Source organism: Siniperca chuatsi, linkage group LG22, assembly GCF_020085105.1.
Source record: "Siniperca chuatsi isolate FFG_IHB_CAS linkage group LG22, ASM2008510v1, whole genome shotgun sequence".
NCBI lineage: Eukaryota > Metazoa > Chordata > Actinopteri > Centrarchiformes > Sinipercidae > Siniperca > Siniperca chuatsi.
In genome coordinates, this window is record NC_058063.1 from 8,324,264 (window position 1) to 8,347,816 (window position 23,553).

Here is a 23,553-nt window from a genome sequence, read left to right on the forward strand (position 1 = left end):
TGAACTGCTACTCAGATAATACGGAACTACCAGGAGCTGATTTCAGCCTCTGGGCTTTTAAAGAAATCATTTTCTTGTAATACCATTGAGCGGGAGATGAGTCCCTCTTTAAAAATTGACCCATATCTGAGAAAACTGAGCAAAATGTTTCATATATGATGTTTTTGATGATTTTTCTACTAATTTGGTTGTTTTTCCATCTTCAATTAATTCATGCTTTTTTTTGTAAAATTCTTTATTCATGTATAATAGTTGAATGTCCCAGAGATCGATGATCTAAAAGCTGTCTAAGATTGTTCTCTACTCTGCCAGGGATACGTTATGGTGATTGTTAAATTGTTGTTATTATTATTATTATTCATGCAGTTCTATATTTGTATAAAATATTGGTAAACCCTGTAAGAAACACACCTTAAATTAGAAAAATGTAAACTACACATCAGGCCTCTATATTCCCAGAAAAAAAAGTCAAAATATACATAATATAGTGTTAAAGGAACGATCCACTCTAAAATGCAAATGTTATTTCTGTAATATATGTAGCTCGCTTTTACTGTAATTTGTGCATTTGAGTCTTTGAGAGTTAAGTGTGATGATATCATCTACAGACTCTCCATGGACAATGAATAATGGAACAACTGCGTGGACGCTATGAGAGCACCCATGGTGATTTTACTGATATTGTTTGCTGTCGATATTTACGCTCAAAGTCCTGAATTCAAACAAACTTTACTTGGGTGTATCATTTCAAACAGTACCATCAGCAGAGTCTGTTTCTAATTTAGTTTAAGTGGACCAACTTAAAGTGCCACTTGATGCCTTTATCTATTCAGGTAGTGATGCTCTGTTTTCCAGCATATACAGCAGGAGCTTAGGGAGGCAGAAGTTACATGTAAATGATGTATTAGTGTGGTGTCTTTATTCAATTTGAACTTATTGCTTTTTACTGAGAACAAGAGGAATGGGTCATAAAAAAACACATCCACAAACAGCGTAGAAATTACACCAGATAAAGTGTGTATTGTTTTGTAATTACAAAATGAAATGGTTCAGTAGAATATGTCCTTTTGGTCTGCTGCACACGGTCATACACACTGTATCCATATCTAATAGTTTGCACAAACCTTGTGCAGAAGAGCAGCAACAACACAAATCAGTACTTGCAGACATATATGGACGTCTATGCAACACACATATACATGACATACAGTAAATGCCAATTGTACAATCATCACACATCTGAGAGAAATTATATTGAAATAAGATTATAGAGATTATAGCGAAATGTAATAAATATCTGACCGCGAGCGGGGTGTAATGGGTTCCAAATGCTCACTGGGCTTGTAATCAAATTATTGTAATTGTGTTAGCCTACATATGATATGTTGCTCCCAAATCCCTGCATTTCTGCAGAGGTGGAAGAAGTACTCAGATCTTTTACTTAAGTAAAAGTTGCAATACCACGGTGTAGACATACTCTGTTGCAAGTAAAAGTCCTGCATTCAAAATTTTACTTAAGTAAAAGTACATAAGTATTAGGATCAAAATATATTTAAAGTACCAAAAGTAAAAATAGGCTACTCATTATACAGAATGGCCCATTTCGTAATATTATATTACTGGATTATAATTATTGATGCATTAATGTGTAAGCGTCACTAATGTTGCAGCTAGTAAAGGTGGGGCTAATTTGACTGACTGTGTATACAGCTGGGTAGCTTAATCCATAATCCTACTAAATACTTCCTTAAGTGATTGTATTTTGTATTAATAATTGGAATCAAAGTAACAAAGTGCAAAGTAACTAGTAACTAAATCTGTCAAAATAAATGTAGTGGAGTAGATGTATAAAGTAGCATAACATGGACTACTCATTACTCAAGTAAAGTACAAGTACCTCAAAATTGTACTTAAGCACAATACTGGAATAAATGTACTTAGTTACATTCCACCACTGCATTTCTGTTGGTTATTATGATGGGTTCATATCATAAAATGGACATGACTGTTAACTCCAACAACGTGAAGTGTGACGTGCTTCTTCACCCTGTCCAGCCCTCTGAGGGTCTGGCGTCACTTTCCAAACAAGGAAACCATATTCGCGCTAAAGTAGTGGTGCTTTCAAATACTGTCGGAATATTGACGAACAGATATGTGGTATAAAGAATTCACATCCACGTGGTAGCGTGGCCGAGCGGTCTAAGGCGCTGGATTAAGGCTCCAGTCTCTTCGGGGGCGTGGGTTCGAATCCCACCGCTGCCAGAAACCTTTTCTGTTAATGAAACATTGTCTCTCTACAATTTCCAATATATAGTAGTCGACATGTCGGTGGACTGATGATCCGTATATTGTTTAAACAGCATGGAAACGCTGTTGCAGGAATTGGCATGGTTGTGCTGATAGGCCAACATACCAGTTCTCGAAGTCACACAAACCAAGGACATTCTTTTCAACATGAACTGTAAGGTAAGTAGTTCGTTTATAGAGCGATGCCTACAATTAATGGTAACGTTTAGTGATGCATTTTATGATTTGGAATGTATTTACTTGGTGAAAAATATAGTTTTTCTGTTTTCAGGGCTGTATTGTTTAATACTCTGTGCTATCGGTGGAATATAAGCACATTTACTCAAGTGCATTACTCACCGTAGGCTACAGTCTATTGTAAGTACAATTTTGAGGTACTTGTACTTGATTATTTTAAAGACGCTATTGTTAACATTGATAACATCCAGCCACTAGATGACGCACCCCCCCCCCCCCATTCCAGCGGTTGCCAGTTCATTGCACAACCTGCATATTTCATGGTCGAGTGGAGTGAGACATATCAAGTGATGAATCTTTTGTAATAGAGTAATGAATTCATTTTGCAACATATACATATTTAGGTTACTTTGTGCGGTGGTGTTTCATGTAACATTATCTATGGTAATCTTAGGATATGGCTAGCTAGCTTTAGGTAACCCTTTCCCCCCCATCATTTAATAATTATAGGGGTCCTATAATGCAACACTTACCGTAAAATGACATTTCAGTCATCCTTACACTATAAGACATTAGGTAAATATTCACATTTACATACATTTTATATTAACGTGAGTACCGTAGCTGGCTACATGGCTAGCTAGCCACAGGTCCCTCAGCAAAGTGTCTCATAATAGGGCTAACATTAGACTGCTATGAGGTGACACCCTCAAAAACAGTCCCGTTTTGGGTCTAAACACTATAATGAGCAGATTTACAATAGTTCTGAACTTTAATTTACCTTCGACATGACACATTGGTAATATATTGGGATCCCACGTCCACTCTGGTCTTAAAGGAGAGCGACCATCTTTTCATAAGCGGATCAACTTGCCCTGCATAAACTTGTACAGGCCCCGGGCCATCGGTTATGTCGGACCCTGGCCCACTTCTAAACCCCCTCTGACATACATCTTCGTTATAACGTTACAGTGTTTGAGGGAACTATAACGTTAGGTAACTGGATGCAACCGTCACCGTGATGCTAACGTAGCTACTCAGGGATTGAAGCTATTTTTATAATTTTGACAACCGGTGACAACACATTAGTTAAGGTTTTAAGGACTATGCCGGTCGGTAGTTGTTATTTATTATGTTTAAATATGCAGAACTGTAATTGTATGGGTTATTGTTGTTTGGGCGATTAAGCTAAGACAGCTAATATGTGCTAACGTCAGTGTCCGTTTTTTCCACATTAACTGGCAACTATACCACGTGATACCAACGTCGTTATACTATTGGCTCACAAGTCTTGTTAGAAGCAGGAACCAAACATCAGACATCTCACACAGAGATAAACAAAACATTCATTTTGGACCCGTCAAAATTTTCAAAATGATTAATTCACAGTCATATTTTTTTTTAAATGTTATCAATACAGCCTTTCATTAATTTTCATTTTCTGCTGCTTTAAACTTTCACTTTACTTTGCAGATATATATGGAACATTATTATAGGATAAACCACCCAAAGCTGTGTTAAAATGATCTCCAACTCAACACTAAAATGCCTCTTACACATGAATGCACCACTAACAATAATCCAAAAAAATAATATATAATAATATAACTCTCACAGGGAGTCATTCTGCTGCATAGTGAGTACTTTCACTCTTGATACCTTAAGTACATTTTGCTGATAATCCTTACTTTCTTTTACTAAGTAACGTTTTCAGTGCAGGACTTTTACTTGCAATGCAGTATTAATATATTGTGGTACTGCTAATTTTATTTAAGCAAAGGATCTGAATACCTCCTGAATACCAATGCTCTGAGCAACATTTAGGAAACGCAACTTTGACTTTGCGTCATAAAACAGATACATTAGGTACATAAAAACATTACAAAAATGTTGAACGTAAAATAAACAAGATGCATATTTATCAAAAAATACACAAACAGATGTACAGAAAGGTTATGGGCAGTCTTTCCCCAAAGTTTTGGAGTAGATGTTCAGCAAAATTCTTGAAAGTCCGTTTGAGACTCGCTAGGGCCTCAGAAGTCGGAGCTCGTAAAGAGCACGTGAATGCAGCATAGTTAGACGACGGAGACGAGAGGAAAGAAAGGGCAAGGAAGGGACCTGTAATAAATTCAGCCTCTCACTCTTGGCGCCAATCCGATTTAAAGAGGAAAAAACAGCTAAATTTTCATTGACGTTTTTATCAAATTTTTGCCTAACCGCTGCTTCTCTCACCGCCATCGGTTGGTGCTATAGCCAGCTAGCATCGTTAGCACACTATCTATCGTTGTCATATTAATCTGGCCCCCTTCTCTCTGTAGTCACGATACTAATAACTCAGCAACAGTAAAGCACAGGACAATAGAGGTGTGTTTCTCCAGGGGGATCGATAAGACACAGCTGCAAAATGGGGGTGAGTTGTATGTGTTTTGCTTTATGTGTCGGTGCGAGGTGATACAATGAAAGGTGGATGTTTTGGGCTCGTAAATGCGTGATGGTGAGAGGAGAGAAAGAAAGAAGGAAGGGGGGAGGAAGGGAAGGAAGAGAGACCATGGTGGATTGATGTAGTTAAAGGTGTTGGTTGGCACCGAGGCTTATTTGGCTTCGTTAGCCGTTTAGCTGGCTCCAGATAGCTTCGATAGCATTATAACGTTAGCCCAAGCTTACACACAGCTTTATTCAGCAGTATTACTGCATTGTCCTTGCCTCTGTACACAGTTAACTTCTCCTGATGTGTGTTGTGCCATTGTTAGCGTGCTAGCTGTGGTAGCCACTTAGGAATGCCATATTAATGACGAGTGCTTTGCTAGCTGGTACTGCTAACTACGTGTGTGTGTGTGTGTGTGTGTGTGTGTGTGTGTGTGTGTGTGTGTGTGTTCATTTGACCAAAAAAAACAGTGTGATGTCTGTAGCCACCTGGTGTTAATAAATTTGACAATAACGTTAATGTACTTCTCCGCACCAGCCAGGCCTGCACTCATGCTGTAGAGTTAGTATCCATAACTTTAGCTAGTCTCTGTAAGCAGACTTAAGTTTATCCTCCACTTTCACTCCAGATAAACCAATCCACGTGTTTCCACAGTCCCAGCTCAGTCTGCAGCCTCTCTGTGCTTGGTACAAAGTTAATAGGCTGAGCTAAAGTTGGCAATTCAGTGCAGTCCTTCCCATAATTGTTACCTCTTCTGTTCAGGTCTAATCTAATGAAATAATTGAGCTAATTCCTACTTGTTTGTCCATTGCCATTGTTTGTCCACGAAGCATAAATGCACCATTTCTCCACTATAAACATGTCACTGAAAACTTGATTAGCATGTTGTAAATACATGGGGATGGGTATTTTAATTTTTCAAGTGTTATATAAAATGGTGGCAGATTATTTGGGGTTGAATGACTAATCCTTTTAGTACTGCTGTGCAGGAGTTAATTTTCTCTATAAATTACAGGTGTCAATAATTAAAGACAGCTAATAATCACTATTTATGGTAGTGTGCAAAGCACATTTGAAATAGCTGTTGAAGTGTGTGTTCTCTCTGTTGCAAGGCATACATGCAGTCAGAGTAATTTGTGTGAATTATGGCTGCACCATTGCTGATACTAGCATTGGACATCAAGCCAAGAGCAGGCTAAATTAGAGAGTCAGTATCAGGGAATTTTTCCAATACTATAGTCAGGGAAAATTTTCACTGCGTAGATCATGCTGATGATGGTCTATAGCTGAAACACGTTCGTTTTTTGCCCACAATAAACAAGAAGAGTACTTATCTGTGAGTGCGGAGGATTTGTTTGTTTTTGATCTTTGCTACGACGAGTATGTAAGATTTGGAGTTGTGCGTGCTGCTATTTTTTTCAATACTATAGTCCCACACCGAGAGCAATATACAACATCAGTGATATAAACACTCCGCTGTTTTACACAGCATTGGTCATAGTAGCTACTGATATGAATATGAAGGCTTTTTTTTTTTTTTTTTTTTTAAACTTGCTATTGTTATGACAGGTTTATCATGTTTATTATAGTAATGAGATAGTTTGCATGACTGACCTCGATTTGTTGTCTCTGTTTGATGTTTGTTCTGTTCTTGGGTCATTAAGTCTGTGTTGCTATGTTGATGTGTGTGTGATAAAATGCCGCTGCAAATGAGGTCTACACACACACAGAGAAACACAGAATATTACTGGTAATTTAAATTTAGAGGTCAGCAAGTACATAGGTGAATAAAAAAACCAAAGCTGCTAAATCCAAGTTATGCTTCTAACAAGGTTTATACAGTACATAAATGGTATTAACAAAAGGGTGACAATCCTTCTTTTTTAATCACGCTTACTGAATGAACTAATCACGCTTACTGAATGAACTAATAACAAAAGCTGAATAGCTAATAAATACATTTGACATTTTTGTGTGTTGCTCAAAAGCACAGTAGTACTCTGGTTATAACCTGGTCCTGTGTCTGTGGAGCCTGCCTGGGTTACTTGGGCTCTTTGATCTCTACCACCAGGCTTAATGATGATGTGTTGTTATCTGACAAGCTAGCTCTTCTTATGCTTTTGTACCAAAATGCTGCAATTCCTCTTCATGTTACAGCAAGAGACTACACATGTCTTTGGTCGATTTTAGTTAAAGACACAAAGAAGAATGGTATCATATCGAACCAGAGCCAGCATACACTAAATTACACTTACAGCCCCATAGTGGATATCTAGATGAAAAGGATCAGTTTAAATGTATAATTGATCATATGAAATAGAGAAGGGGATTGACTAAGTGACAAAAAATGCAAGAGATTCTCAATAAATGAAATGAATAGATTATTACAGTTCTTTGTTTTCTGACTTATGTCAAATATCTTTCCCTCTTTTCCTTTCCCTCTTTACCCCTTGTTATCATGTGTCATGTCTCCTTTCAATTCTCCTCTCTTCCACGTTGTCCGTCTCATCTGTTCCCGTGTCCCTGCTTTTCTCTTCTGCATGTCTACTACCATCTCAACACATTCCTTCATTCATCCCTTCCTTATTTCTTGTGTCCAGAGGAAGTCCAACAGAGCAAAGGAGAAGAAAGCCCGGCGTCTGGAGGAGAGGGCGGCTATGGATGCCGTCTGTGCCAAGGTGGACGCAGCCAATAAGGTCATTTTGGTTGCAGATTAACCAGTGTGGTAGCTGTCGTCAGCCTTGGAAGTGGTCCACGTGGAGGGGAGATGGAGTTGAAATTATTTAAGGAATTGGAATCATCTTGTTAAAAACAGAGGTTGAGGTGTTAGCTGCTTGCTGACTGCAAAACAAGCGCGACATTTGCAGTATTGTAGTACTGACAATTGCTAATGGCATGCCGTGTTAAAAATAAATGCACTTTTGAGTGCTTCACTTGAAAGCAGCCACCACTTGGCCCTTTTTACATGCTGTTTCAGGCTTTCCAGTGGATTCATATTGCATTGAGCACGGCACTTAGAACCTCCATTGTGAGCTGTGATTTTTATCATATAAGTTACAGTAATAGACTATTGCCCTCCTTGTCCTAATTGCACCCGTAATTGATATTCCTAGACAGGAAAAGCCAAATGCAGTGCCATATGTTTCTTTTTGCATAATTAATAAGCATTATTAAATGGAGTAGAACACACAGCAGATAGCTCCTGTAGCTTGGAGGTGGGCTAGACTAGCAATTAGTAAACCTTTAGTAGTAAGCCTAGAGGAGAACAAAGCTTACACACTTGCCTCGAGCTGGGCTGTAGCCGCTTCCTCAGCAAGCTCTGAACAGGCCTGCCTGCACTTATTACTTTTCTGTGTCACTTTGTCCCAAAATGGGGCACTCTGTGTTGCATGCTGTTCTCTCTCCCGCCCCCTTTCCACTGTTGATGTGCCAACAGAGAAGGAATGCAAGAAATTCTCCCCTAGTAACATTTATTTTTGTTTATGCTCTTGCCAACAGTAATGAATCTTGACTTAGACTATTGTTTCAAATGAATAAATAGTGTATTCACTGCTTTAAGAAAAAAAACATTTTAACCAGATCCTGGTAAATTCTTAAAATGGAGGAGAGGTATGGCTGGATTACTGAACAAGCCTACCGGGCACAGGCCCAGGGGCCCAAGGGGTCAGAGGGCCCCGAAACAAGAGCTTGTGTTTGAATTGATTTGTTATAACCGTTTATCAAAAGTCAAATGGCTCATTCAAAAGTAGGAATGTCCTGATTTTGTTTTTTATTCTGATCCATGAATATAGTGAATTTTCTGACACCAAGTCTGAACTGATATTTATTTGTATTAGATTTCCCGTAATACAGCTGCATAGTTCACATGTCTGTGCCCAGGGGCCCAATGTCTCATAATCTATGCAAGAAGAGGGGTATTCTTAATTTGAAATTCTCTATACTTTCAAGGCCGATGAAAAGATGTGGGCGCTTATGAGTGGCTAATGGGGCTGTAACACTAATAGCCCTGTAATTTTCCTGCCTGTATGGGCCCCATTTGGCCTATTTAGGATCCAGAGCCTGTAGTTCAGCCTGAGGAATGCTTAGGTTAGAAGTGCAGTCTCTGTTACTGTCTATTTTGGGTCGATTTACTGCATTCACAAGTAAAAGAAGAGTTAGATTTTTAGGGGTGCAACTGACGATCATTTTCATTAGCGATTAATCTGCCTATAATTTTACTGATAAAATGCCCACTTAGATTTCCCAGAGCCCATGGTGACGTCTTCAAATATCTTGTTTTGTCCAACCCACAGTTCAAAACCCAGAGATATTTAGTTTACTATCATGTAAGACGAAGAAAAACGGCTAGTCCTTACATTTGAGAAGTATTTGGCATTTTGGCTTGGAAAATGTCTCCAATGTTTAATCGATTATGAAGAGTTGGCGATTTCTGTCAATCAAATAATCAACAAATTATTTCAGCTAGACAGAATTGATCCTTTTTAAAAATTCGTTAAGACATTGTAAATCAAAGTAGAGGCAAAATTAAAGCCACCGCCTCAGTATCTTTTGAAATATGTGTACAATAAATTGCTCCCAAAACTAAAATAGCAGCGTTTCAATGGGGGGCAGTGTAATAAGACTCGGGCATGGAAGGGGAAAAGACTTGATACTTTTGTGTTTTTGAAAGTCTCTTAAGCTAAATTTGCCCCTTCTTCCCACAGCTTGATGACCCACTGGCTGCCTTCCCAGCCTTCAAAAAGTACGACAGAAATGGGTACGCATTGCTTTGTACGCCTACAAAGGACTTATTCAGTATTTCATGAAATACATACTTGTTTCATTTTCTACATGGAGGAGAGAGTTGGTGTGCTGGTGGTATTTATATCTGTTCTTCTTTTAGTCTTTCTCTCACTTTACTACAGTGTAGACACAGATTCATGTACACACACACATTCTTGATGTCATTGAGCCTGTTTACTTGTCTTCCCGTCCAGGCTGAACCTGCAGATCGAGTGTAAGAGAGTGACCTCCCTCAACCCGCTGTCTGTGGAGTGGGCCTTCGAACTCACCAGAGCCAACATGCAGACACTGTAAGAAGTCTGTTCCGTCCTGTTCTTGTAGTTAAAGGTGTAGTTCAGGAGTGATGAATGGACAGGCTCGCATAGATCTGAATGGTAGATTACAGCTGGGAAGAAGTGCTGACGAGCCAGAAATTATTTTGCGTGCAGGAGAATTGGAGAGGGACATCAGACGGCTACAGAGTAAGATGTGGATCAGAGTATGATTTGGACCGTACACACTGGAGAGTCTGCGGAGACGAGAGCAGAGGAAATGCAGACAGATTTGAGATAGAGGCAGAGAAATTGCTACACTTTATCTTCTCTCACTTTGCCAGAATTTGAGTAGAGTTCAATTTAGCAAATGGCACCCAGTCAGTGGAAACAAAATTTGTTCCAGTTAGAAAACGTGTGCTTTCTGAGTGGCACTGCCAGAGCAGCCTGATGGTGGGGAGAAATGCGAGGGTAAAATTAGCATGTCGGGTCACGTTTGAGTCGACCCGTTTTCCTTTTTACCGTGCTGCAGGTATGAGCAGAGCGAGTGGGGCTGGAAGGAGAGGGAAAAGAGGGAGGAGATGAACGACGAGAGGGCGTGGTACCTACTGGCCCGCGACGGCGACTCCGCCCCCGTGGCCTTCTCTCACTTCCGATTCGACGTGGAGTGTGGGGAGGAGGTTTTATATTGGTAAGGCACCGATCCACAAGTAGCTTTTTATTTTAACTGCTTGAGAAACGATGCATTTCACTTGTTACTAAACTTTTTTTTGCAATATGCCCACTCCAGTCTAACTTGTTGTCTTGATTCTCCAGCTATGAGGTGCAGCTAGAGAGCAGAGTGCGGAGGAAAGGACTCGGCAAGTTCCTCATCCAGATACTACAACTCATCGCTAACAGGTAAAATCTACAACTGCCATCATGGAGTTTTATCACAACGTTCTTTAAAGAATAAGGTTAGCGTTATTCTATTTTTTTTTTTTTTTTTTTTTATTGTCGACTTTGCAAATGTTTTTGTGACGAAGGAAGTGCCATTCAACGTTTGTTAGACCGCAAGGATGCACACAGTGTGTTTTGGTGAGAAACACTGAATGTAAACACAACTTTAGTTTACGAGACAACTCCTCAGGGCACCTTTTTAAGGCAAATAGGTCTGTGACTTCTTTCAGTCATGCGAAACTTAAGTAAATATGTTTGTTTTCTGCTCTCTTGCTCTTTCTGTCCAGTACACAGATGAAGAAAGTGATGTTGACAGTTTTCAAACACAACCACGGGGCTTACCAGTTCTTCAGAGAAGCTTTACAGTGAGTATACTGGCTCTATAAACGGCGTGTTTTTTAATGTTAGAAAGAGACTTGGAATGTTAATCATTTTTGTAACGCTTAAGTCAGTCTTGTCTGATCTGAGGTGAAAAACTGGAATCTCCATGCTTTCAAAATTTCTGTTTATGCATAAAGAAAAGAGGACAAACGCAAGGGTGACCGTAATCTGATGTACAGATATGCAACGTGTCCGAAGCTCCGTTTTTTTCCTCTAGAGCAGTGGTTACCAACCCGGGGGGTCGGGATCCCCACAAGGGGTCGCAGGTTCAGTCTGAAGGGTCGTGAGATTATTAACAGGATATGTAAGCAGAAAAAACATATTTCTACAACACAACAATTTCTACAACACTTTCCTCTAATATTTGCTTTTGTTCTTGCAAATTACTGGATGATTTTAGGTATTAGCCTTTTTAGAAATGATTCAAGAAATTATTGAAACAAATCAAGGGGGGTCACAAGCTGATAAGGCTGGGAAGTACTACTCTAGAGCTTCTGGTCTTTTTGACTTGATATTATGATATACTAGATTATACTGGGCTTTTTTAAGAAACCTTTTGTCCTACAGTTTTTTAATGTGAACATTAAGTCAGTCAATCTTATTTCAGTAACATGTAGTAAGTGAGTGAGTAATAGTTCAAGTTAAAATCAGGCTAATAAATGCAGCCGTACATGTGAGTTTTCACACGTACATGTCCAAAAATGACTCTTCCCATTTCATATAACTTCTCCAACCTCCTCCATCCTTGTTAACTAACTCTCTCTCTCTCTCTCTCTCTCTCTCTCTCTCTCTCTCATATATTTAGGTTTGAGATTGATGAGACTTCGCCAAGCATGTCTGGTTGCTGCGGCGACGACTGCTCTTACGAAATCCTCAGCCGGCGGACCAAACACGGCGAGGCCTCGGCGGGACACACCCACGGGGGTGGGCACTGCGGGGGCTGTTGCCACTGAGCCGCTTCAGTTCCACCTTTTTATGATTGGTTAAAAGCCAGCAACTTTCATAGCTGTGTGTGAAAGCTTGAGCTGCCTGCTACTCTGCAAGCGTTTGAGTTTGAACGGCTGTAGAGTGCCGTTAAAAATTAGCCGATGGTGGAATACCTGGCTACAGATATTGATGTCGCGTTATGGATTGAGATTTATGTGTTTTTTGTGTATTCCTGCTACAAAAGCAGTATGCAGTGTGAGCTTTCACACATAGCTCCTGTTTTTTCTTTCCTACTTCTTGGTTCAATGTCCAAGCCATCTTTTTTTTTTTTTTTTCATTCTCTTATCCCAGTTAATGATGACAATTAGTAGTTCCCAGTCAAGAAAAAGCTAAGTCATTGCTGGCATTCTCTACCACTGCAGTGAACCTCATCCCATCCTGCTCTCATCTCCCTACGTGTTGTACTGTATTGACTCATTCTGCAGCGCTTCTTAAACTATGGCTTAGGACCTAAAAATGGTTGCAGGCCTAAGGCTGTATTATAGAAACTTACTACCTCAAGTGAAGATTTCTCAAGTCTAAAATAGGATTACTAGTAAATAGTGATAAATCATGCCCTCACTCAAAAAACCATATATACTAAGCAGATGAGATAGGATTTTTGAGTTAGTCAGTTTCTGTTATACAGCCCCTGATTTCTTTGGGACCTCACACTGAGACTACTAGCTTGTTTCACTCAACCAGGGTCCCAGGCTTAGGCTGAATTCACTCACATTTGGGTCCCAGAAAAACAGTCTGAGAAGTCCTGCTGTACTGTAATATCACCTGTTAAATGCACATTTAGCTTGTAAGTTCTTTTTGTAACAAAAGCACTGCAGCTAGCAGCAACTGCACTGTTTTGAACCACATCGTCCCATTTTTTTACACCTGTTACAAGATTACAGTACACCACTGGCACTACCCCATCTTCTCTGTTCAGGTGATAGCTAAATATATAGACGTCTCCCCTGCTTTTAATTTTGAGACTTATGAGAGAAGATGTTCAAGGTTGCCTTTTTCTTTATTATGCACTCTTTTCTCCCAGTGAAGTTAGTGCTTCTAATCTCTCATCCTCTGTTGCTGTAAATCTGCACCCAACCCAGAAAATAATCCCAGTATGACCCTCTTGCTCATTCAGATGTTCAACTTGCTTTAACACCTAGCCTTCCAGCCTTTCCTTATCAGAGGTACACGTCATGAACTGTTTGCTGGCTCACTGAAGGAGGTCTTTAGTTCATGAAATCATTCGCTCCCATTTTCACCCCATCCTCTTCTTCTCCTAAGTCGTCAACTGTTTTCCCAGCCCACTGTCATTAGTTTGCATGACAAAATTGAACAATGTTTAACAAAACTCATAGTCAACACGTATCTAAAATCATCACGTGGGTCTAATAGCATTACTTTAGTATTTTATACAAATCTCCCACGAACATCAGTGCATGTAGAAAATGTAAAGTTAATGCTGAGGTTTGATGTTCCTTAAAGCATCCTGGCACAAAGTCAGTACTGTAAGTTTTAGGTAAAGTTGTACTGTACATCTGCCGCCAAGATGCTTGTAGGAGTTCCACTTAGGATTTTAGATACCACATTACTAGTCAGCCTAGACAGGCTGCTGTAACCACTTCGATCTTGTTGATTCCATATCTGTTTACAAAACCTTTGTGGTATTTTTGGACAGTTTCGAGTGCTAGTCGGCTGGGTTTGAAGCCCCGTCTCGAAACCACCATACAACCCTTTATTTCCAGGACTGTAGTCAGCTTGTACAGATTTTACTTGTGGGCTGAAGGAGTAAAAAGACATTACTTTACACTAGTGTGGATGTAAAGATTCCTCTATTTAGTGTGGCTGTAAGGGGCTTCAGTTGGTACATTTTGAATTTTTTTTTTTTTTTAAAGCAGGTCATATCAAGGCTCAACTTGAGATTTCATACAGATTAATGCCTGGTCAAAGTATGTGAAACGGGATGGAAATGTGAAGACACTTTCTTTGAAACACCTAAATTCTGAAACAATCTGTTAGACAAGAACAAAATGTTATTTATCACCAAAAATCCTCTTTTGGATGACCGAGCCCAGAGCCTGGGGTGAAAGTTTCGGGTTGTTTCCAGACTGGATAGAGACAAAAAATAATCAGCACCTGGAGACGACGTGTTGGTGTCTCATGCTTGTTTGATCACGAACAACAAAAACAGTTAAACAACATATTGCTTGTTTTAGTTCTAGACTACCTTCTGAAAAGTACAGTAAATCATTTTTTGTACTGCAAAGGTTACAATAAAAAGAGGATGTTGTACATAGTGGTAGTATATCAACCGACTGACAGTCTCTCTCTCTCAGGTTAATCAAACATAATCAAACCTCATCTGTTTTTATTTACCAGCCATGTTGTCAGTTAGCTGTTAGCTGGATTGGATTGGCCGCAGCTCTGACCTAGAGTCAGTTTTTGTTTGTGTGTCATGCCATAGTATTTATAGAAACTGAGTTGAAGAACCTTGTCAACTAGGAAAGTGATAACACTGCTTTTCAAGGGGATTTGAGTTTTTATGATATGTTGCAGTGCAAGAAAAAGCTCCTTAACTCCTATGCCTTGGAAATGTGAAATTGCATGAAAATAAATGACACAAAGTTGGAACTGACCCTAGATCAGTGCTTAGTTGTTATATTCAATCCAGACAGGTGGGCTGTGTTTTAAAAAAGAAAAAAGGCTCACTGGAAGTAAAAATGCTTTTGTGAAAATATCTTAAGTTTGAAAATGAGCCTAAATTTAACCAGTTTATTTTAAGTCAGTGAGTGCTTTTATTAAAAAAAAAAAAAAAAAGGTTACATACCCTCACAAAATCACAGATCCTTCTCTTGGTCTTGGAAAAGACTGAGATATATATATATATATATATATAAGCTGTTGTGGAACCATCTTCATTTTCATTTCTTGGCCTTTTACATGTAAAACACTTTTTTAAACATGATGATAAAAGAAAAGCTCCATGTTTGAGAGTGAGTGTTGCAGTCCTATCCATAAACAATAATGAAAGGGAAAACTAAGTCATTATGCCTTGTCAGTGTTTATTTGTATGTTACAAATAAAGGAAAGTTGTTTGACTTTTCAAGAGATGCCCTTTCGTTTTTTTGTCATTTATGATGATCTTTAATTTTTCTTTTCACAGCACTAAACAGCCAATTTCTGCCTGGAAAAAAATAAAGACAGCATGATACAAATAAAAATTATGACTGAAAGTAAAAACTTTGAGATGTTAAGTCAAATATTTGACTTACTAAGTAAAAATTATGAGATAGTAAAAATTACAAAATAGTTATAATTTGGGAAAATTGTGAGAAAATGAGTTGTAATTTTGACTTAGGACCGCATAATTTTTATTTACTATTGCATAATTTTGTCTTACTGTGATTTTTTTTTATTTTTTATCATGCCTAACTTTTCATGCTTTTTTATATTTTTTATTTTATCTCAGTAATAACTCCTAACGTTTTCTTACACTATACTAGGGGAACTATTTTTTAATTTTACAAGGCATGAATATAACGTTAATTATATTAGCCAACATTTTTGAAACTTGATAAACTGGCGAGGGTGCAGGATTCATGTGGAACTATTTGTGATTGTACATGTTCTGAGGGTACTCCGCTCTGTGTTGCACTGATACCGGAAGTTGTTGGTATATTGCTGCAAAAAATGTCCTAGCTAACCGAATGAATGGATGTTCTGATGCACTGAGGTGCCTTTGCTCTGTTCAAGATGACATGAACCTTTAAGCTCATAACTCAACTCTACCCGCCTCTGGTATGTGCATGAAAATGATCGAGCTATTTTCTGTTAAAACAAATTGTTACTAACATAGCTTAGCTAACACTGATTTATCATCAAGTTAAATGCATATTCATATTAGCCGACCTTCTCAGGAATAGCGTACACAAACCCATCCTCAGCTTCAACGTTTTGCAGTTCAATTAACAGCAAATGTAAGGTTAATATTGCTGAATAATGCTAACCCTCTTTGCTAATTATCTAGCTAAATGTTGAGTTGGGAAACTGAATTTGGTACATTTTAACACATCTGAACATCTTTAGGTCCTCAGTTACAATCTCCACAGCCTCAAGACAAAAATCAACAACCACGAAAAGAATAAAAAAATCATCATAAAATCCTTGGAGAGTAAATCTTTGTGACTGGTAATGTTTTCCATGCCACATATTGTCATCCTTTCAGCTGGTCAGGGTACCATGGCAACGAGGATGAAGCTAAAGATGAAGACTGTGTTTGTGCTGTACTTCATGGTCTCCCTCCTGGGCCTCATCTATGCACTGATGCAGCTCGGTAAGTGGTCACCACACAGTCTCAATCAGTCCAGGAATACATAAGCTCAGGTCAGTCTGACAGGGCTGAGAAAAAGGACTAAATTGAACTTCCATAAAAGATAACTTACTGTGCTGTGAGTGTCAACAGAAATAAATATACCCACTATATTACCTTTTAGTGAAAATACCCTTCTAGTCATTATTCATATTGCAATATGCAATTTATTTTTTGTTTTCATAAAAATTAATGCATCCGAGTGAGGAAATATGTGCAAATTTCAGTAACAAACTCAAATTTAATCACACCAGATATCGCCGTGATTAACTGTTAACCAAATCAAAGCACACTATACTCCTCTACAACAGTGTAGGTGGGTAGGTATATAGTTGTATAGATAAAGGTAAAGACAGCCGTTACTCAGTCGTGACATACAATTAAAAAAGTTTAGGATAAAAACTTAATAGGGCTAAAAGTTTATTTCCATTCCTTGTTAGGGAGGGTAAATAGTAAGATGGCTGATCTGGAAGTTGGGCAAGAGGGATTAACAAACACACAAAATAAAACAACCAACCAAACAAAGCAGCGATTATGTATCCAAGTTGCACAAGCAGGGAAATCCCCTTTTTGCTTTTGTATTTTAAACTGTCTTGTCTGTTGTGTCCCTAACACTTTGCAGGTCAGCGCTGCGACTGTACAGAGCACGACTTGCCCAAAGACCGTACCATATCTCGGCTACGGGGGGAAATGCACCGTCTTCAGGAGCAGATGAGGAAGTCGGAGGTGACCAAACAACCCCAGAATCAACCAGCCAAGCCCTCCCTGCCCACCATCTTTGTCATCACCCCGACATACACAAGGTAGCCCAGGGGGCCGATTTCCTTACCACATCTCCTGCTCACTCGCCTAATTCATCTGCACCCTCCTCTGTTACTGTCTCTTTCTCTTTCACATGCACAAACACACCGTTCCTCTGATTTGTGTCTGTCCATGTCCAGGCTGGTGCAGAAGGCCGAGCTGACTCGTCTGTCCCAGACCTTCCTCCATGTTCCTCAGCTCCACTGGATCGTGGTGGAGGACTCGCCACACAAGACACCACTGGTGACTGACCTCCTGGTGAAGAGTGGCCTGACCTACACACACCTACACATGCCCACTGCCAAGGACCGCAAACTGCAGGAGGTGGGTAGAGACAGGGCAGCGATTTGTGGAGACAAAAATTGTCTCAGTCTTTCCTGTTTTTGTCCTCTTAAATTTAAAACATATGCAGATGTTTTAATTTTTTTCCCCTCATTTAAGTATGAACAAATGAGTGCTTTTAAACTTTCAGTCTGAATGCTCACTCTCCACCTCAGGGTGACCCAAGCTGGCTGAAGCCTCGTGGAGTCGAGCAGAGGAATGAGGGCCTGCGGTGGCTCAGAGAGGACAGAAGGGCTCAGCCAGGAGGAGACAACCAGCAGGGAGTGGTTTACTTTGCTGATGACGATAACACATACAGCCTGCAGATATTTGAAGAGGTAGGTGTTGGAGCGTGAACGTGTTTATATCTATGATCCTCAGCAGTGGGCGGGTTGTCAACATGGGCTGGCTTAGTCTGTTATTGATGTCTACAAAGTCGACAGCTGAGGAAGTGTCTATGTTTAAATGTGCTATGATTGAAAAAGAAATGTCCTCTTGTCTTGTCTCAGATGAGGAGTACCCAGCGAGTATCAGTGTGGCCGGTGGGGTTGGTTGGAGGGATGAAATATGAGAGGCCTGTGGTTGAAGGAGGAAAGGTTGGTGCTTTATTTAAGAAAATCATGAAGTTATTGGCCAAATTACACACACAAAAATATTCTTTTTTTGTCTGACTCCTGAATAAGCTTAGTGTCTTCAAAAAAATACAAAGATTATGCTTCAGATAATTGTATTGTTATTTATTACCAAAAGATAATATGTGGTTTGGAAAAAAAACCCCATCAAAAATCTTAACTCAAGTCCACTTACCATCTTTTTCAAGAGCTTTCATCCACATCTTACAGTCTTCTTCAGGAGATGAAGTTTTCTCTGTTGTCATGGAGATAACTCACCTGTCATGGAGATAACTCACCGTCACCTAAGTATGGAACGTCAGTCTTAACAACTAAGCAAACTCCATCTCCCGAGAAAGACTGTGAGATACGGTTGAAAGTTTCTGAAAAAACTAGTAAGTAGACCTTGAGTTAAGATTTTGTTGTCAAGCTACTGTTTCTGAGGTCAAGAATGAACTTTTTTGCTCAGACAATATGTGATTTACAAAAAATACACACAACTTTTTCTTATATCTTGACCATCAAACATTCAACTTTTTTCCAGTTATATTTTCCAGCTCATATTTGTTGATCCTGATCTTGGTTTTAAAAAAGACCATCGTAAAAACACCAGTTACACAAACCTGTACAGAATTTTAAAGCTGATATATGTAAGGTCTGATAGTATAAACAATTCTCTTCTCATAAAGCCCGAATAGTTGCTTTTAATGCCTTATCAGAACCACTTAAAGTAAGTTATTACCAATAAAGAATATTGTATTTGTGTTTTTGATGATTCTTCTAAGGTGATTCGCTTCCATACCGGCTGGCGTCCCAGTCGCCCCTTCCCGATGGACATGGCTGGCTTCGCTGTGTCCCTCAAACTAGTCCTGGCCAATCCAGAGGCTTGTTTTGACGGAGATGCACCAATGGGCTTCCTGGAAAGCAGCTTCCTTCAGGGACTGGTTACCATGGATGAACTGGAGCCCAAAGCGGACAACTGCTCTAAAGTACGAGTGTGTACATGTGTGTTAGAGAGGGACAATGAGAAAGATAAAGAGAGAGGGAGAGCATGAGTAGAAGGTGTGTGTGTGTGTGTGTGTGTGTGTATAAGTTGGAAAGAAGAGCCTTTGTCATATATTGTGGTTTAGAGCAGATGATGCAGTTTAGATGAAAAGCAACAACACAGTATGTGAAATGCTTTTGAAGACTTTTTACGTTGTTGTAGTATAGATACTCCCGGAAAAGAGATTTTTGAGAGGGAAGTGAAATTTGAGGATGCCATTTTTTAATTTAAGTTTCAGATTTACTAGTTGCAGTATATTTTAAGCAAAATTTTGTATTTTATGTCCATTCATTGTGCGTGTGTGTGTTTTGTAGGTGCTGGTGTGGCACACACGGACAGAGAAACCGAAGATGAAGAGAGAGGAGGCTCTGCAGGCTCAGGGAATGGGTTCAGATCCTGCAGTGGAGGTCTGAGGAACACAAAGACACACTCACACTCGCACACATATATATACACACACACACACATTGTAAAACGTACTCTGCTGTTTAATGCTGCATATGCTGCGTTGTAAATACTGTAAAACAGAAAAATATCTGTTAGAGGTGACATTTAAATTTACCTGGTTATGACTGCTTTTTGTGTCCGGTAGTAAATGTGCGTACGTGTGTAAATATTGAGTGTGTGTTACAACTGTGCTGACTGTATGTTAGTGTACGTATCAGGGTTTTCTTTGATTTTAGTGAGTTAGTTGTCTTTGTACAGCAGTCCAGTGGATGAGGACTCTGTAGTTCAAACAATTGCCTGATGGGGGCACCAGTTTAAAATTTAGCAGAGCCATGCTGTCACACTACCCATACACTTTTGCTTAAAGCTGGAGGAACGATGCATCTTATTACAGACGTCCAGACTCGCATCATTTGTAAGGTTTCACATGTTTATTTGTGCCCAATGGAAATCCTGCAGTCCCTGACAGCTCTTAGATATTTAGAGCTATAACAGGTCTGGCTCCAGACTGTTGTTTCCTCTGCTAGTTGGATCTGATCTGTAATCAGCTTCATCAGTACAGCCACCAACATCTGGACTGATTTCTGACCGAGATACAGGTGAAATGGACCACTTTATTCATGCATGGCTTCTATATTTGCGTGATTAGTGTCCGTAAGTCTGTATTCAGCCATATAGATGCTTTTTTTTCTAGTCACATCATCATCATAGGCATGATAATAATCTTTATACAACTTGTCTAATCAAATGTCTGCATCTACTATCATGGTAATAGTATTGTGGAGCAAAGGTGCCGTAAACAATATTTATAACATAAACAAAAGCCACAAAACTTACAAATGAATTAAATATCAATCAGATATGCTAAATAGTTGTTGCCTTGTATTTATTATGCTCTCATACACCTGTGTTATGGACACAACTGGTGCAGCTTAGCAACACTGTGATGCAACACAGGCATAACAAATACAGAGACGCACAGGTTCCACACCCAGTGTAGCTTTAGTGTTAAAGCTCAGAGCGCAAATGCTGGTTTTCAATAGTGTCATAGCACAACAACAAGTAGTTCTAGCCAGCATTGTATGTGTATATTTTTACTGATGCTTTTTGAAAGCCCTGAATAAGGGAACAAGCTCATATAAATTCCTTATGCAACAAACAAATACAAAACACGCCGTCCATGTTACATTCCCACACTCTGATGACAAGAAAGACTTGAACTTGCCTTTAATAGGCAGAAAATCCCTGGTACTTTTACAGTAGCAGTATTTCAATATTAAATTTGAAAAAAGCTTCAAATATGAATTGAACTACTCGAGCTGTTCTTATTTATCTTCCATGACACCCTCAGAAGTTGGAAGAATAAAGAGCAAAATAACCTTATAGCTCAAATAAGTGCTCCTCAGCTACTGTTGTATGATACTGTAAAAACAGCTAGTGCCTGCTTAAGTGTAATTAGTGCCTGTAAGTCAGTCTCTACTGGTGTAAAATGTATTTATTACTGTATTATTATTCTTTACATTGTACAATGTGATAATGTCTGTCCTTGGCCTTGAAAATAAACCTAGATAATGTAAAACATGTTTTGTCATTGTATTTTGGTATTTTTTTTAAACTTCAGTGATTCATGCTTATCCCTTTTAACTTTGCTCTTTAACTGTTTGCAGGCAAAATGGGAGAAAGAATTGTGGGTTTTATATTGAACTTACTACACATTTTAATTTTTGCATACAATGCAACAGCTCTGTTGGGAAAGGAGATAGTCATTTCATCGTCACATATTCCATTTACCGTCCTATCATATATGCCCATGTCGTGTCTGTAACACTAGGCTTTTCATATAAACATTTGGATCTCATTCTATCTGTACGCACCAACGCTGCTGCACCGCTGCCTGCTTTCAACAATTTAACTCCCTCCACCTCTGCAGCCACCCCCTGTATTAGCATTTAATGTGTGAAATTTGAATGTTTCTATGTTTTCTATATGAAAACCTTTTTATATTTTCAAAATGGCAACGGATTCTGACCCCGACTAGTTTAAGAACTATGCTGACTTGACAAAGAAGTTGAATGACTGTCTTGACTTCCTGCTCAATGTGCTTTATTTGAAACGCAGCCAACAGCACATCTGCTCTCTGAGTGTGTCAGGTAATACTTAACAGTGTCATATTTAAGACTTGTCATGCAGTATGTCCGTGACTTTTATCACTTTTGTCTGTCTCGTTATGTTCCCACCAACCTCTCTAATTCTGTGTTTTAGGTTTTCCCTCTACCTGAAATTCTCCAGTTTCACCACATCAAAATCAACACTAGTTGTCCACCTACAGTACCAAAACCCTAGCTTGCCCCTACTTGACAGTGACCATGGCAACCTGCTTACAGCGTCTGGTACCGTCATCGATTCTCTAACCTCAACACAGCTGAAGTTTTTATAGGCCTGTGTGACTGACAGCTGTTCCGCCCTCTCTGCAGGGAAGTCGCCTGCTTGGTGACTATATATGGAGTGTTGAGGGAGATGTGAGTCTACCTCATCACCCAACACACACTCACAGAGGGCTTGTTAGATGAAGGTGCACTGGGAGGTGAGTAAGAGGAGCTCAAGTCATAGAGCCAGACGCACACCATCTTATGATTCACTCACAGACACACACACACACACCTGGGACCATGTTGGAAATAAGTGTTTTCACTTTAACATGTTATCCTTTGGATTTTCTTTTTCCTCTATCTCATAATCCATAAATAAAATCAATCAACCACACACACACACACACACACACACCTGTAGAGCAGACTACTTGTGACCCTAGAAAGTAGTTTAATTACTGTAACCTTTAAACTATCATCATCTATGCTGTCATGCTTAAATAACTTATCACACCTCATTTAATGTGTCTGTCTGTCTGTCTGTCTGTCTGTGTGTGTGTGTGCGTGTGTGTGCGTGTGTGTGTGTGTGTGTGTAGGTGTGTGTGTGTCTTGTATGCTTGCTGTGCGCGTGCGTGCTTTCCCAATGTTGGTGTATCAGTCACTTCTGGCAACAGTTGCACAGTATGTATGTGTGTGCGTGTACAAAGTGTGTGAGTACTTTACATCCTGAAGCTGACTTAAGAGAAACAGGCATGTAGATAATTACCCAACACACACACACAGCTGAGGAGCTCCCACTCCCTGTCCCACCCAAACACAGTGTTTACCATCCAAACAGTAAGGTACCATTCAGTGACCAAGCTCATTGATTTTATCTACATACAAGCATACTTTCCATTAGGGTATACCATCAGTAAAGAGTAGTATTTTGGACACAGTAGTGGATATAAAGAGAAGGCAAATGACCTTATTTCAGTAGCCATTTTGAACTTGGGTCACACTATGACTCAAACCAAAACACATTTTTTAATCTCATAAATGTTATAAATTGAGTCATAAAATTATGGTTCATTATTAATAATGCCATGGAAATTCAAAAGCAAGGACTTTTAAATGATTTATTCATGGAGGGATGCAATTACGGGATTTCTTATGCCACTTATGTATGGTTTGCAGAGTTGTTAATGGGTTATTAATGAGAAAAGGCCCTTTAAATTCATCCATTAAAGTCCATTAAATGACCTCTGACAAGTCAGTTTGACAGTTAAAGGTGCTCAGTTTGTTTGAGGAACGGTGTGTTTGTGCATGTGAAAGAGAATTTGTTCGTTTTGTAAAGTCAGACTAAAGGTACTCACTTTCATG

General features: G+C 39.3%; 2 protein-coding genes and 1 non-coding gene across 7 annotated transcripts; all 3 read left to right on the forward strand.

Annotated features, from left to right (window-relative positions):
* The first annotated feature begins 2,180 nt into the window (after window positions 1-2,180).
* On the forward strand, window positions 2,181-2,262 carry trnal-aag. Its single transcript has one exon. It is a non-coding gene; the product is annotated as a tRNA-Leu (tRNA).
* Window positions 2,263-2,315: 53 nt separating this feature from the next.
* naa40 (N-alpha-acetyltransferase 40, NatD catalytic subunit) lies at window positions 2,316-15,336 on the forward strand. Of its 5 annotated transcripts, none has more exons than XM_044184517.1 (8): window positions 2,316-2,466; window positions 7,510-7,605; window positions 9,613-9,665; window positions 9,886-9,981; window positions 10,475-10,633; window positions 10,759-10,842; window positions 11,169-11,246; window positions 11,480-12,036. In XM_044184517.1, the coding sequence occupies exons 1-8, from the start codon at window positions 2,455-2,457 to the stop codon at window positions 11,547-11,549; spliced, it is 648 nt and encodes a 215-aa protein (XP_044040452.1). In that variant the 5' UTR covers window positions 2,316-2,454; the 3' UTR covers window positions 11,550-12,036. The 5 variants fall into 5 exon arrangements, with proteins under 5 accessions (XP_044040452.1, XP_044040448.1, XP_044040450.1 ...); XM_044184513.1 differs by lacking the exon at window positions 11,480-12,036 and adding an exon at window positions 12,068-15,336 and having other exon boundaries at window positions 2,327-2,466; XM_044184515.1 differs by lacking the exon at window positions 11,480-12,036 and adding an exon at window positions 12,068-15,336 and having other exon boundaries at window positions 2,449-2,466; window positions 7,510-7,587.
* A 533-nt stretch (window positions 15,337-15,869) lies between these two features.
* b3gat3 (beta-1,3-glucuronyltransferase 3 (glucuronosyltransferase I)) lies at window positions 15,870-21,403 on the forward strand. Its single transcript, XM_044183270.1, has 8 exons — window positions 15,870-16,026; window positions 16,454-16,561; window positions 17,220-17,400; window positions 17,539-17,722; window positions 17,896-18,057; window positions 18,229-18,315; window positions 19,116-19,319; window positions 19,690-21,403. The coding sequence occupies exons 2-8, from the start codon at window positions 16,468-16,470 to the stop codon at window positions 19,786-19,788; spliced, it is 1,011 nt and encodes a 336-aa protein (XP_044039205.1). The 5' UTR covers window positions 15,870-16,026; window positions 16,454-16,467; the 3' UTR covers window positions 19,789-21,403.
* Window positions 21,404-23,553: the final 2,150 nt, after the last annotated feature.

What these genes read in the sequence shown, in the direction of transcription:
- b3gat3 (XM_044183270.1), top strand. Translation starts at nt 16,468, where the DNA reads ATGGCAACGAGGATGAAGCTAAAGATGAAGACTGTGTTTGTGCTGTAC. An exon ending in ATCACCCCGACATACACAAG is followed by an intron (nt 17,401 to 17,538) that starts GTAGCCCAGGGG and finishes GTCCATGTCCAG; the next exon opens with GCTGGTGCAGAAGGCCGAGC. An exon ending in AGGACCGCAAACTGCAGGAG is followed by an intron (nt 17,723 to 17,895) that starts GTGGGTAGAGAC and finishes TCTCCACCTCAG; the next exon opens with GGTGACCCAAGCTGGCTGAA.
- naa40 (XM_044184513.1), top strand. An exon ending in AAAAAGTACGACAGAAATGG is followed by an intron (nt 9,666 to 9,885) that starts GTACGCATTGCT and finishes CTTCCCGTCCAG; the next exon opens with GCTGAACCTGCAGATCGAGT. An exon ending in TTCTTCAGAGAAGCTTTACA is followed by an intron (nt 11,247 to 12,067) that starts GTGAGTATACTG and finishes TCATATATTTAG; the next exon opens with GTTTGAGATTGATGAGACTT.